Source organism: Triturus cristatus, chromosome 4_1 (genome assembly GCF_964204655.1).
Source record: "Triturus cristatus chromosome 4_1, aTriCri1.1, whole genome shotgun sequence".
In the NCBI taxonomy this organism is placed as follows: Eukaryota; Metazoa; Chordata; class Amphibia; order Caudata; family Salamandridae; genus Triturus; species Triturus cristatus.
Window position 1 is genome coordinate 940724602 of NC_140585.1, and position 16469 is coordinate 940741070.

General features: G+C 44.6%; 1 protein-coding gene across 1 annotated transcript in view; it reads right to left on the minus strand.

Moving 5' to 3' along the window:
- Nucleotides 1-16469, minus strand: part of NUAK1 (NUAK family kinase 1) — a 123693-nt gene that overhangs the window by 22528 nt on the left and 84696 nt on the right. The window contains exon 3 of the mRNA XM_085653820.1: nucleotides 1239-1390. Coding sequence (XP_085509946.1) covers nucleotides 1239-1390 — 152 coding nt within the window. The remainder of the gene's footprint in view (nucleotides 1-1238; nucleotides 1391-16469) is intronic.

Here is a 16469-nt window from a genome sequence, read left to right on the forward strand (position 1 = left end):
ACAAAAAGTCCCGGGCCTGTTCTATCTGTCTCAGCAGCTTGAATTCACTGCTTGGAAATACTGCGCAGAGTTATGAACCTTCCAGTGGGGGGCTGGGGGTCGGCGGTATTCACAGAAGACTTCAGATTCGGAAGTTAAAAGAGGGCCGCTTGGAAAAACAATGCGCCAGTCAACGACAGGCCTCGTCTATTAGTGCGCTGTGCCAAGACCCACGCTGTGCTCGGTGCCGAGATGAAGGATAGGGCATGGGGACGCTTGTTTTTCAGCTACACAAGTGGTGACCACGCTGACGTGGCGTCGCCTGCATCGGCATCTGGTGACCAGAGCAGTTGTCTGTCAGGCCATACCCTGGCCAAAACAACAACAAAAAGTATTTTGGCAGTGTGGCTAGTACCAAACAACTTCAATTCTACGGTAAGAAAAACACAAGCGCTGGTAAACCCAATAGGTCAGGCCTTAGAAGCCGTGCAATGTATTTTTTTTTTTAAACATACGTAATTTGCATAAAATGGCACAAATACAAACACAATAAAATGAAGGGGTGGCTAAGCAGCCCAGGCACTGAAGTGAGTTTTTTTTCCAGGCGGCGAAGCATTAGTGATCAGGTAATACGCGGTTGCTCCTTGTAACCATTGCTGCGAGATGAATACTATTGGGGGGTGGGGGGAGATGCAAAATGTGAATATCGCTTCAAAAGACCAATGGATGAGGAGTGCTAAGCGAAAGCCCATGTACACGTATGTTTTTTGTTAGTTGTTAGGGAGATTATTTTTTAGGGGGGAGGGGCTGGCTTGACAGCCGAAGCTATTTCTAAGCCAAACTTCAAAATGTCAAAGTTCAATTTCTTTTTGTCAGGGCAAGTACGCAGCTTTTAATGAGTGAAGGCAAACGTGAGTGTCACTACCCCTTCTCTTAGGAGTTTGTAATATGTGCATCTTGAAGGGTCAACCTGGTTCCTCAGTGCCCCCGGCACCCAAGATGGCCCCTACAATTACAGTATCATCTCAGAAAGGAGTTTAGTATGTTTTCTGGACCTTTGAATCCCCAACTAGACTTGCCTGTTATTGGCTATACCAAACATGTCACCAGCTGGTCAGTGTTGACACAGATATAGAAAATGCATGCTATTGTTGCACGTGCCGTGAGAGTAGGCACAGTGAATCAAACAGTGATTGGCTGTGGAGCGTTTAGAGACAGCACTCTTCACTTGCATCACACCGACTAGTTCCACTTCTCACCTTGTGACAATAGTGCACTGCGGAGACGATCTGTCTGAAAAAATGCCTCGTCTCTCTCTCTGTGAGCCTCCGTCTTTCACTGATGTAATCGTACAGCTCGCCTTTGCTGGCATATTCCATGATGATGACAATCTTGTCCTTATTTTCAAACACTGTGCAGAGAAAATCGAGAAGACTTATGACCAAAAATAGTAAAGCGATAGCCATTGACAACTGTGAAACAGCTTAACGGGCTCATTATTCGGAACAGTTTTAATACCAATGAAAGTGACTATGATTTTATGGTATCACTTGCTGTAAGGCACTTTGCCCCACATCCTACTGTTGTTCTGTAGTAGATTGGCTTCTTCTATGTGCTTATGAAAAACTTCACCATTCACTTTTTAACTACTGTATGAATTTATAAGTTTTATGAAGAGCTACTAAGAAATGCAAACAAAAGCAACAGAGAAGACATAGAAAGGAAAGGAAACAATGATGAGCAACACCATTATGTAACAGAGTCGAAGGGTTACCACTGGATGGAGAAAAAAGGTTTGGCTTTTTGCCCGTGGCGTGGGATATACATTACATTTACTCTACATCTACCCCTGTATATTCACAACATGTATTCACTGTCTCCTTTGGCATATACACTAGAGTCGCTCAACTAGGTTTACAAAATATATTCTCAGTGTTTCCTTGCAAATCCACCACTTTTGGCCAACAAACTTATTATTTATGTCCTTATTTGGGCGAGTCACAAACTTCACAGGGCGAGAGTTAGCTCCACCAACCATGTCAAGATGGAGAGTGTTTTTAGCTGGACTAATAATCTTCATCCTAGAACATCTCAATGTATTACACATACTTTGAACCCACACACTACATTTACAAGACCCAACAGTCTATGGCCAACATGAAGGCCCTCAAACCAAACCATTATTTCGATATCATTATTGGTCACTTGAATAGCTTAGATGATGGTCCTGCTGAAATACTTAAAAGCAAACTACTTACCCGACATACTGACTTCATGTTCCTCTTCGTCAGGGTCAGCGTGTATTAATGTTGAGGAGTTGGTTGTGTAGAGGTCTATGTGAAGCTGAAGGACTTTTTATCATTAGAAAGCAGGGTTGAGTCTATTGGTGACTAATGAAGTGTGCATGCAGTGAGAAGGGGTGTGCGCACTTTCGTGAGGGGTCGCGAGTTGAAAGAGCAACCTGTGTAGAAAGTCAACGTAGTTCCGCTTAGTGAAGCATACATGTAGCAGAGCAGGAGTGAGCATGTGTACACATGTGAGCAGTCAAAGACCGCAAGAGTGGTCCATGTAGTGCAACACAGATAAATCTGTCAGCGTGGTGCTGAAAAATGAGACAATGGCTTGCAGAGGACAGAGAGGTAGGAGCAGAGAACAGAGGTAGGAGCAGAGAACAGAGAACAGAGGTAGGAGCAGAAAATCCGGGAGAGCTGTATGTAGCAAGTGACGTCACCGCTTATTGATTAAAATGAAATTGCTTACTCTTTTAATAATGGCCTCATCAATTCTTTGGTACTGTACTCTATAGTGATGCTCAGGGACTCCAAGGCCATTGCACACAAAGATCACATCCTGCCTCAATGTCACTGCCATTAATCACCGCCTTTCCAGAATGGCCCATAGAACATGGATAACAGACCCTGACGGAATGAATGAATGGATGAAAACATGTGTGAGCGAGTGATCTTCAGTCAGTCAATTTAGCGAATTGAATCACTTCCAGGTGTTTCTTCTTGATCAAAATAGCAGCCTCACAACTGGAGTTCATTTTATTGTACACAGTCACATTTGACATGTTCACTACAAAATCAGTTTGCAAACATAACAAGCATTGCAAAGACAAGAGCTCCGTTCTTTACAAGGCTGCAATGTTGCTAATTATTAGTAAACAAACTACTGGCATTAAAAGCGTTAAACTAATGAAAAACAGCAATCCCGATGGTCTAAATGTGGCATGCATGACTGCAAAAAAAAAAAAAAAAAGTAAAGAGATGACCCACTACCAAAATAATATATTTTAAAAAGATAGAAATGAAACTACACATGAAAGCAGGGATTAGACAGAAGTGCACTTCTTTTTAGGCGGATATGCATGAACCAATGTGACATGGGCTGATCCATGATTGTTCCATACTGAATGTAAGGAGGATGGAAGTAGAATGTTGAGAGACTAATGGATGAAGAGGGCAAACTAAAATCCTCTATATATAAACATAAAATTTGCATTTTTATCATGAACTCTTTGGAAAACAGGAGGTTGGTGATTTAACAACTTAGTCATGTAAGTTGAGTGAAGAACAAGAAAAGCTATATTCTGACATCTATCTTGAAAAACCTCATTGGTTTCTCCGTTGCCAATCACGCGCGCGCGCTCACACCCACGTGCCGCCTTGTTCTGGATCGCACTCACCAAACGGGGTCGCAAGAGACGCCTCTTCATGTGATCTGGTCCGTGCGTGAGCCAAAGCCACGACGTTACAGTTACACCACAACTTTTAAGCCACGTGGGGCCACGTGAAGTAATGTTGTGGGCTCTGTGGGACAGGGAATGTGAATGCACCTGGGAGTATGCAGTCTTCATGCAGCTGTGTTAAGTATTCCAAACACCACCGAGGACCTAGGAGAAGGCACGAGGTCCACCGACTGAACCCTGCAGCATGCAAGCTCGGGTCGTCATTTGAACAAAGTCATTCTAGCGAGTAGGAACCATTTCAAGGAAGACTTGGAACAGCGATCCGTCAAAAACGGTTTTAGGGCGTGCCAGTTGTAACTGAAAAGAACAAAAGTGCCTATCTCCAGCTCCTTGGGACTTCTAAGAGCATGAGTTTTCTTAGATGTGTATATGACATATAGATAATGCAGACGCTAGCTCCGCCGCTCAGTACTCAGACTGATGGTCTGCAAAAATGTCACCACCGTGCCAGGCACCCCGGGTTTAAGAAACTCATGTCAGGGTGATGACTCAAATCTACTGTGCGTCATCAACTGATACCAAAACACGCCTGAGGCCATATTACATGTAGGATGCATTGTTGCCCCGCCCGGAGTACAGCCTTTACCCTTAACTGGGTGCGCGAGGCACAGGCTGGGACAGGCCATCATATTATGGCGTAAACATGGCCGGCACTTTTACAGGGCATTAGATAAAGGTGGATCAGCTGTTTGAGTTTCACTTGCAGCTGCAGACTTGGCCTCTGTTTAACAGGGAGCCACAATCCACCTGCAGAAGGGATCCACCTGCAGAAGGGATCCACCTGCAGAAGGGGCCCACCTGCAGAAGGGATCCACCTGCAGAAGGGGCCCACCTGCAGAAGGGATCCACCTGCAGAAGGGGCCCACCTGCAGAAGGGGCCCACCTGCAGAAGGGGCCCACCTGCAGAAGGATGCCTGGGTGGATCTAGGGAACCCCAATCTCCTCTTTCAAGGGGAACTACTGGGGAGTGCCTCACTGCCCACCACCTCAATCTGGTGCATAATCAATGAGTATCCTGGCAGCTTTTTTGCCATTATGCTTGCATCTGAAACATGGCATGTCCACCATGTCAAACAGTTTCCTCATTCACATGTTGGCCATGCCTACATGCAAATGACAAAATGCCCTCTCGTGATGGTGCTGTGATAGAGCACATATTGCGCTGGAGTAATCCGTATTATAGAAGGGACGCACACGTTTCTGTGACCCCTTCTGTAGTATAAAAATTCTGCCGGGAAGCCCACCGCGGGATCTCGTGCCTGGTCCTCCAGTGCTCTTACTGTAATGCAGCCCCTTTAGGCTCCTACTGTTCAGGCTTTTTAAGGGCATTTGGGATCAAAGTACCCACGAAGATAGTGTAGGGGACTATCAGGAGGGATGGGGGGCGGGTGGGCGACACTAATCCGATAGGGAATCTCTTGTAAGCCCCTGGATGCATGGAGTCTCAGAAAATGTCACACCCTGGCTGCTCTTTTTGTCAAGGTAGATTCATTTTACATGAGTTTCCACTATGCTTTGAGCTGTAATCAGTGCTTTAAATGGGCCGGTACTCGCCAGAATGGACTACCAGCAATTTTCAATTTTCTCTCCTGGTGTACCCGAGCTTCTCCCTAGACCGGGAGAGTAAGGGTACTCACAGGGTTTCAGCAGCAGGGCAGGCGTTCGCTCCTCCTGGCCTCGTTAACCGGGAGGTCGCCTGATTGGCAAACAGGGAGCAAGCTCCGCTGTGCGATCAGTTAATTTCTTTTTTGCAGCCGGCGAGTTACCTGTCCAATTGCAAACAATATTGGGAAATGTATGAATTGACATCCTGCACAAAAGACGGGAAGAAGACATTGCAAAAGTATTGAAAATGGAACAGAAACAAGATTGTGCGCATTGTTTTCATGAAAAAAGTAGAAACAATTAGCTACGGTGTTCTGAGCCGCCAATCTTGCATGGGAAAGAGAGAGGGGAAGATAGAGTGATGCAGGAACAGGAGGTAAAGACGGGGAAAAGATCTCAAAGAACCTCTGGAAAGTCAAGAGTAAGAGAATGAAGAAAAAGCAACGGAGGGAAGGAAGAGAGAAACATAGGAGTGGAAGAGACAGGACAAGGGAGAGTAAGAGACAAGACTATGGAGAGAAAGGGCGACAAATATATGGGGGGAGAAAAACAGGTGTAAGATGTGAGGGACAGAAAGGAGGAGTTGACATTGCAAAGGTTTGGACATGTGAGATGAATAAAAGGCAAGGAGTGAGATTAAATGGCCATAGAAAACAGGTATTTCATGGGTAGAAGAAGGGAAGACAGCAGGAGAACAGCGAGAGGACACGGTGAAAGCAAAAGAAAATGTGTGTGGAAACCATGTAGCAACACATCACAAAAGGAGCCTCTAGGAAAGGATGTCTTTTTGCTACTATAACATAACATTTAAGTGGGTCAGTGTTTGAACAGGAGTCCTTTAAGAATTCACCCTATTGCAATATAGCCACCACTCTGCAGCTCCCAGTGACTCTTCGACCAAGTATACAGGCTATGAGTATACAGACTATGGATGCAAGTGTAAAATCCGTTTCAAGGGGAAAAGATACTTTTTTCAGATAGTTCTATTCTCGTCAATGACTGTGCCCCAGCTTCAACCTTCAAAGCAGCCGGCCCGGTACTATGCTCCTTGCAATGAGCCATTGCCCTGCCCCGTCCGTATACACATGCCTGCCTGAAGGGCTAGGCCTCCGTTTCCATGACCATGACTGTGTGCATAACCGTGCCAGTAAGTAGGGCTTCCGCTTGAGGCCAGAGCCAAATCTGTATTTAAGCAAAGTAAAAGCTGTTGGACATCCTAGACAGAGCGCCTGGGTCGCACATGGCCTGCTTTGTCTGCCCCACTTAGGCAGGATTACTCGACCTCATTCAGAATGTCATTGAAGAGTGAACTCCAACATTTTCCAAGCTACCATCCAATTTGTAACGCCTCTTTCCCCATCATTCCCAACATGGACGTGCACTGAGGCAACGTATTGGTGGTTTGTAAGATCTGCCAATCTCCTGACCAGAAAGGGATCATGGTTTATCATTATGCAAGTTTTTCACAAATTGCCCACAATATCAATAATTGTGTATAACTAAACACATGACATTTCAAATGTACTTTTTAAATTACCCTTCTGTGCACGCATTGACAAAAATAATACTCTACAGATGGCAGAACGGTCGCTGTATCATTGTATACAGCTGCACACCAAGAAACCCTCAGATGAAATGCTAGTCTACTAACCACAACCTTCGCTCCACCCCATTCCCACCCCTCCGTTAAATTTGGTGAGTATTGGCACTTATTTTTCCCAATTTAAAGCACTGGCTCTAAGAAACAACTCCCACACATATACACCCAGATGCTTTCTGGACTGTTAAAATGTACCTTTCTGTACTTTCCATTAAAACTTGCATTATGAAAATCTTAGTCTTAACTATTCCAACATCTGTCTCTTTCCACGCTTTAGAGCAATTACATTAGTCAGGAGTCCCTAGTTTACACTGTTTAGGCCTCAGGCATTTTCTAGCTCTTCTTTTTGTGAACTCTACATGGACACGGAAAGCATTCCTGCCTTTCTACATGGTTACTATTTCAGGGGAGTCAGTCCTGCTGCCTAAGGTATGTTACACCTAATTAGCATACTTTTAAACAAAGGAATCCATTTGAAAGCCTAAATACAATCTACCGTACACTCCACTAATAATTATGCTTGGTGCTGGAAGCAATAAATCTAGATTAGAAAGAAGCAACACTAACTTATACATTCAATAACTTTTCTATGGTGCCATGTTTTCAGCGGGTCACCTGAGGTGTGCAAAGGGCACTCCGGACAGGCGGCTGTCAATAATGCCCCTCTTCACGGATTCCTGTATTTATTATATACTGGAGAAAACGGAGGACTTGTGTTTTTCTAAATGATGGAAAATATATTCATGATATCACGATGGGACTTCAATTGTGCTGTAGAAAAATCAATATTTCCAGAAACCCATAAACCCAACGCAAACCAGCACCTCACGGTCATTTCTGGCCTCCATTTAGCTTTGCAACAGTTGAACCGGTCTCAAGGTAGGACCTTCAACCTCTTCTGAGTACGGTGGTAGGCAGGTTCACGCCCTTCTGTCTTAAGGTAACAGACTGATGTGTTACATATTATAATTTCACTTGCCGCAAAGCACGGCCCCTCCAAACCCCCACATGATCCTCCTTCCCCACTTCCTTTCCCCAACCGTCTTGACCCATCCAAGGTTCGTGTTTGAAGCATCTGCTATTGAGATGTGTGTGGACCCTCTAGATCACAGGCTCAAATCCTGACTTGTCCACTCAGCCACAATCCCTCAGAGACTGTTACAACAATGATGCGGACAATGCGCTTTCTGTCCTGTCCGACTAAAAGTTACATACACTACACTGCTTCGGCCTGAACGCTGCTTGTTTCAACTACTTCTTGCTTGTGTCATGTTCTACCCTAAATAAACACATTTTATAGATCAGTTACTACCATAAATAGCTGCGCTAGTCTTCTTTTAAAATGGCCATCACTACTGCCAAATTTCAAGGTATACTGTACACTTGGTTTGAAATAATTAAAAGCAGAGTAGAACTTGCTATGGTTTGAAAGAATATAGCCTTATAGCCCGCCGTAGCGGGCTATACCGGCTGTTAAAGGCCCGCTGCAGCGTTAAAGGCCCGACCCGAAGGCGAGCGACTTTAACAAAGCAGAGGGACTTTAAAAGCCGGTATAGCCCTGCTACGAAGGGCTATAAGGCTATTAGAACATTCTGCCACTAGAGGGCAGAATGTTCTAACAAAACAAAGCCTTCAGGGAGCGCGAGGGGATTGAAATCCCCTCAGGCTCCCTGAAGCCTTTGTTCACAGCCAGAGCTGTGAACAAAGACACATTGGAATGTTGGAGCTCCGGGCTTATACCAGCCATTATAAACCCGGAGCGCTCCATTGTTTTCAATGGAGCTCCCAACATTCCAATGTTCTAATACACTGTATGCCATACACATACACTTCTAACAGCAACAAGAGCTTACACCCACTGAGCTATCTGAGTGATGAGCTGTCTAATCTTACTATCAATATCATTTTTCCTCTCCAGCTCTTCCCACGCGATAGTTCCCTATGCTGCTGCAGACATTATGTGCAGAGGAATGCGCAGCTGCGTCTGAAGCAGCGCTCAGATACCTGAAATTCCGCGTCTTAAGACCCTCTTCTCTTGCACCTTGTCATAACATCCTGCATGCCAACCCCTTCTGCCCGCAGCTTTAAATCACTTTCAGGGGAACCAGAGCTGGGAATGGATAGCTGTGTGCCAGTCAATTGGCTTGGATGGCAGTATGGGGGTACCCATATCATACAGGGAGACCCGAAGCCCCATTATTGGCTGGTTGACTCCAGAATGCAAAATATCTAAAATTAAAACCTTAGCATGTTAAAACTAGTCCTATAAATAAGAAGTGTAGCCATTAATTTGGTGGTGGCAAAGATGTGAACAAATTGCAATTTCGTGAAATATAAAAGTTCCATTGGTAAATAAGTCGAATTCTATCACCTTTGCACCTTGACTAAAATCTTATTTTCACCCTTACTCCCAAGCACAATTCCAAAACGAACACCATACCGAACCGAGCATTTAACCACTAACCTATCCCCCACCATAGCCCCACTCCTTCCCTCTAATCCTAAACCTCAACACATCCCTTACTGTAATCCCACACCATCCTTTACTCGAGCCCTAATACACCCCTTAAAGTATTCCCACAGCATCCCTTACTCTAGCCCTAACCCATCCCTTACTGTACCTCCACAACGTCCCTTAATCTATCCCCAAAACTTAACCAATCCCTTACTGTAACCACACACCATCCCTTACTCTAGCCCTAACCCATCCCTTACTGTAATCCCACACCATCCCCTTCTCTAGCCCTAACCCATCCCTTACTGTAACCACACACCATCCTTTACTCGAGCCCTAACCCATCCTTTACTGTAACCCCACACCATCCTTTACTCGAGCCCTAATACACCCCTTAAAGTATCCCTACAGCATCCCTTACTCTAGCCCTAACCCATCCCTTACTATAACCCCACACCATCCCCTTCTCTAGCCCTAACCCATCCCTTACTGTAACCCCACACCATCCCCTTCTCTAGCCCTAACCCATCCCTTACTGTAACCACACACCATCCTTTACCCGAGCCCTAAACCATCCTTTACTGTAACCCCACACAGTCCCTTACTCTAGGCCTAACCCATCCCTTATTGTATCCCACGCCATCCCTTACTCTTGCCCTAACCCATCCCTTACTGTAACCCCACACCATCCTTTACTCTAGCCCTAACCCATCCCTTACTGTAACGCCACACCATCCTTTAGTCTAGCCCTAACCCATCCCTTACTGTAACCCCACACCATCCTTTACCCGAGCCCTAACCCATCCTTTACTGTAACCCCACACAGTCCCTTACTCTAGCCCTAACCCATCCCTTATTGTATCCCACGCCATCCCTTACTCTAGCCCCAACCCATCCCTTACTGTAACCCCACACCATCCTTTACTCTAGCCCCAACCCATCCCTTACTGTAACCCCACACCATCCTTTACTCTAGCCCTAACCCATCCCTTACTGTAACGCCACACCATCCTTTAGTCTAGCCCTAACCCATCCCTTACTGTAACCCCACACCATCCTTTACCCGAGCCCTAACCCATCCTTTACTGTAACCACACACCATCCCTTACTCTAGCCCTAACCCATCCCTTACTGTAATCCCACACCATCCCTTACTCTAGCCCTAACCCATCCCTTACTGTAATCCCACACCATCCCCTTCTCTAGCCCTAACCCATCCTTTACTGTAACCCCACACCATCCTTTACTCGAGCCCTAATACACCCCTTAAAGTATCCCCACAGCATCCCTTACTCTAGCCCTAACCCATCCCTTACTATAACCCCACACCATCCCCTTCTCTAGCCCTAACCCATCCCTTACTGTAACCCCACACCATCCCCTTCTCTAGCCCTAACCCATCCCTTACTGTAACCACACACCATCCTTTACCCGAGCCCTAAACCATCCTTTACTGTAACCCCACACAGTCCCTTACTCTAGGCCTAACCCATCCCTTATTGTATCCCACGCCATCCCTTACTCTTGCCCTAACCCATCCCTTACTGTAACCCCACACCATCCTTTACTCTAGCCCTAACCCATCCCTTACTGTAACGCCACACCATCCTTTACTCTAGCCCTAACCCATCCTTTACTGTAACCCCACACAGTCCCTTACTCTAGCCCTAACCCATCCCTTATTGTATCCCACGCCATCCCTTACTCTAGCCCCAACCCATCCCTTACTGTAACCCCACACCATCCTTTACTCTAGCCCCAACCCATCCCTTACTGTAACCCCACACCATCCTTTACTCTAGCCCTAACCCATCCCTTACTGTAACCCCACACCATCCTTTACCCGAGCCCTAACCCATCCTTTACTGTAACCCCACACAGTCCCTTACTCTAGCCCTAACCCATCCCTTATTGTATCCCACGCCATCCCTTACTCTAGCCCCAACCCATCCCTTACTGTAACCCCACACCATCCTTTACTCTAGCCCCAACCCATCCCTTACTGTAACCCCACACCATCCTTTACTCTAGCCCTAACCCATCCTTTACTGTTACCCCACACCATCCTTTACTCTAGCCCTAACCCATCCTTTACTGTAATCCCACACCATCCCTTACTCTAGTTCCAAAACTTAACCCATTCCTTACTGTATCACCACAGAATCCTTACGCTAGCACTAACCTATCCCTTACTGTTACCCCACACCATCTCTTTCTTTAGCCGTACATCTCAACTGATCTCTTACTGTATTCCCACACAATCCTTTACTCTAACCCCAAAACGTAACAAATACCTTTTTGTAACCCCACACCATCCCTTACTCTAGTCCTAACCTTTAACATAGGCTCCAAACCTACCCTAACCGTCTCTAAACCTAAACCTGACTGCATCTCTATACTTAACCATAAACTTAAAAAAAAAAAAAAAAAAAAAAAAAATCAGACAATTTCTCCTGAGATCAGGTTATAAAATTCTGGGGCAAGCGTTGGTCTTTTCCAGTATCAATTGTATTTTGTCCAGTTTTGATTTACTATTTGAATTTTCTGTTCATGTTTGTCCATTTTTTCTTGTTGTATGTTTCTATATGTATTAGTGTCCCAACTATGCAGTCCCACATTGTAGCTGTCCTGATGATAATCCTATTATTCAGATAATGATGAAAAATCTGCAAACAATATATACAGACCCAGCTTGCACTTATTTATTGTATATCTTATGGGCTGTAGCACTACAAATGCAAATGGGACACATAATAAGTGTACTTTTTGCACATATTACACCTTTGCCTAATCACTCCCCTCACTCTATTCACGTTAGTTTGTTCACAACACACTTCAGTACTTGGTTTTAGATTTTTTTAACTAATGGATGGGTTATTACGTATTAAAACATTGTTTTGATATCCATATGTTATTTAGCATTTTGGGTTACATTTTCTACTTCGGGACCACTGTTTCATAATAAAGAGAATCAGTAAAACACACATTAATTTAAGCAAAACTACACAGTACAGGCTGGTATTGGAAGCGCGCTCCATGGGCCGGATTAAAAAAAATATATACGCGTCTTGTACCACCATCACCTTAAGCAAACCAACCCCTCAAATGCCTGCACGTGTTTAAATACCGTGCCAACAATGCTCTCATCACTGCACAAAAGAACTAAATATAAGCGCAACACTGTGCCAAACCCAGTACAAATGCAATGTTATCGCCGCCACCTAATGGCAGCAGATAACACCAGAATTTGTTAACAGGCTGCTTCCATTTGGAAGGGGGCTCTTGTCTCATCATTCAGCAAATAGTTTTACATAAGAGAACTTCTCTAAGAAAAATTTTTAGTCTCACCCCAACATGGTCTGAAAAAACTGGAAGGCAAAAAGTTTCAAATATTTTTTCTTGCAAAGTTTACGATTATGTAACATTCTTTCCTTTTATTTTTTAGAAGTATTGAATTTTCTCCTCTTCCATTAACTCCTGTTCGCTTGCTTTCCCTTAACTCTCAAATCACTCCATAAAAGCAATAGTAACTCTTCTCCATTCACCTTAGCATGGGCATCTTGACACCATTAACTTTAGTGCTTGCGCCCCCCCCCCCCCACCCCCCCCCATCTCGGATCTGCTCAACTCTCAATTACAGATCTAAAATATTGAACATTTAATCAATGGGTTCCGTCTTTGTTTAGTATATCTTTAGTACATTTTCAGAAAAAGACCATTTCAGAAACATGAAAGGAAACAGTACTCCCCGGCTTGAAAAGCAAGACACCCGCAGCCTCCTCAAACATACAACTTAATAACCTGGTCAATTGGCCAAGCGCAGTTTTGCCTAGCCTAGTCAAGCTTAGAACAACCTATGCAGGCTTACTGGACAGCCTTAATCTGGTCACATTGAGGGCTACACATCCATAGGGCATGCTAATTTATTAAGTAATGGTGAAATGGAGTGGACCTAGTCACTACATTGTTGGACCAAGATTATTAAGGAAAAATGGTTTGTGAATTAAACATTTGTGGAACCCTTTGAAGAACCTAGAGTCATACTGTGAGAAGTGCCATATTCAGATACATAAAAATGATCTATTTATGGTACAGAGCACACAATACTCATTGAAACTATGGGTCCTATGATCAGAGAAAGGCACGCTGATCTAATAAATTTAGCAGGAGGTATACATCAGATGACAAATAGTTAATACATATGGAAACATATGTAAAAATTAAACCATGACAAATCACATCTCAAGCAACCCTTTACAATAACCATGGATTGTACTAGGCTCACACCTGAATGCAAAACACAAACTAAAAACATTTGTGTCACAGACACTACAAATAAGACACAACCCCTGCACATTTATGTGATTACAATTTGCACATACATTAGTAATGTAATTGTGCTTTCAACTCCAACAGGCAACATTTACTGGCATTCCTGCTCTTAATACTTGAGCAAAACCATAGGCAACGCAGAAGGAATAGAAACAAGCATTTACAATGCAATGGTCTCGGCATTGGTAAAGTTAGAGTTATTGGCATTGCTCATGACATTATTTTTGTTTATGTTTTTGTTTTTAAAACATTGAAAGAAACGGCATTGTTATTTACAATGTCAATAGCTTAATCACTCTCAAATGCGAGACCTATTGCATTTGCATCCACACACAGATTAAGCTATTGACATTGTAAATAACAATGCCGTTTCTTTACATGTTTTAAAAACATACAAAAATAATGTCATGAGCAATGCCAATAGCTCTAACTTTAACCCCTTCAGTGCCCGCCCCTTTCCCCCATCTGTGCCGGCCGTTGCATCAGCGGGCGGGGTTTATGACGAGCTGGACTCGTCAAGGGCACAGCGCAACCGCGGCCCATGACGAGTCCAGCTCGTCATGGGCACTGAAGAGGTTAACAATGCCGAGACCATTGCATTGTAAATGCTTTTTTTGTTTATGTTTTTGTTTTTAAAACCTTGCCTGGGATTCTGTGTTATGGAGTGGAATTATGTGGAATGGTATTTTGTGTTGTGTAGTGGTATGGTGGAGTTTAACTACGTGGTGTGTTGTTGAATTTGATAGGATTATGTGGTATTCTGTGGCAGGGATTGGATGCATGTGGTGTGTTGTGTATATGTGTTGTTGAGTTGAATTATGAGGTGTGTTGTCGAATTGTGTGGTGTAGAATGATAGTGTGTGGAATGGAATGGTGTTGCGTGGAACTATGTGGCGCTGAATGAAATCATGCTGATAGGAGTTATGTGGCATGATGGCTCGGTTGGAAGGAATGCAAGAGAGAAGCGACAGAGAGAAGGAAAAGCTGGTAAGGATGAGAGTGCATAACATGGGAAAAAGACAGGATGAAGGGGAGAGAAGAAAAAGGAAGCAGGAAAAGTGGATAGAGCGGCAAGTGAGAGAAAGGCTAGAGGATGGAAGAACGAGGAGGGCAGAAAAGGGAATGAAAGGAGGAAAAGGGACAGCAAGAGGAGTGCGAGAAAAGAGAAGGAAGAGAAAGAAAGGAGAAGAGTGGTAAGAGTAGAGGAGGAGGGAGGCAGACTCAGAACGGGGAGAGCTGAACCGGCTGCAGTCAGTGCAGTTGATGCTGGTCCGCACATGAGCCTCACTGAACTCCTGATGTAATCCCTACATGTTCAGGTTAAGCTAGAGCTTTTGAACTGTGGTGTTCAATCCGGGGCTTTCGGATTTTCTTCCACCGGGTGGTATGCACTTTCCGTGATAAAACAATGCTAGGAAAATTATTGGTATAAGGGGCACGGTCACTTTTTGGAATGTTATAGCGTGCACAGATATGGAAATGGCACATGGTTGTGAATTGACGTATATAAACTCCTAGTGTCACAAGATTGTGTTTGCTGAAGGTAATGCCCACACTAGTCTTTTCAGGCGTGTGCTGTCCAAACCACACTATCACCGGCTTGTGAACGATCAGAAATCAAAGCTCAGTTTCCACTGTGCACAGCAGAGTCTAATAACACTGTGGTGCTTGCCATTTTAAACATGGCATGAGCAACAGAGGACGCGGCCAGTATGCAGACAATATTAAGGAAACTCGTCTTTCTCAATGAGGATTTCCCAAAAAACGATACTCAGTCTAAATGAACATCGAAATCAGCTAGCCGGAGTTTGCTTCAGTTGCGGAAAGGAGAGCGTAGTAGATATATAAGCATAGAGTGATGTTGTGATGTAGTGAGATAGAGAGAGGTAGTGAAAGAGAGAGTGAGAGTGAGTTAGAAAGAGTGAGGTAGTGAGATAGTGATTGAGGTAGTGAGTGAGAGAGAGTGAAGTTGTGAGGTTGTGAGCTAGAGAGTGAGGTAGTGATGTTTTGAGAGAGAAAAGTTGTGAGATAGTGAGATACAGTGGAGTAGTGAGGTAGAGAGAGTTATGTAGTGAGAGAGAGTGAGGTAGTGAAACAGTGATGTAGTGAGGGAGAGGGATGTTGTGAGGTAGAGCTCTGCCTACAATAGTAGTAATTACAGACCCTTACACCGTCTCCGGAGTTAGACATTTTAAACAATTAGTGGATTAAGCGCCAAAACTCTGATAGAAACATCTGCGCTCTGTAACCCACCGCTTGTGCACACACTTTTATGCAGTTAGCGCGTTAACCCACAGAGCTGTCCAACAGGCCATCCCTGGGTTAAGACCCAAAGCTCCGATTGTAACACCATTCAATGAGCACCGTTAGAGGGGGGGCACCGAGACCCATAGGGGGCGCGATCGTTGCCACAGGCCTTCCATCCCTTCAAACCTTTAGATTAGGAAATTGAATAAAAAATGCCATCCTTCTGATGCTTCCAGAGGCGTCAAGACCGTTTACCATGGTAACAGGTCTTTTCAGGAAGGTCTGACCTCTGTGCATTGTCCCCGGACACGCCCCCTGGGTTTATACTGTACCTCATTAAAATAATGACCCGACCTCTGCTTTCACTTCCAGTTCACAGTTAGCCTGGTGCCGGGAGGGTCACCTTGTGCGTTCTGCACTGCACGACTTCACGTAGCCGCGGTCTGCAGACGTCAGTGCAGCAGGTACAGCGGCACCGGAGCTAAGGGGTATCAGGGTCT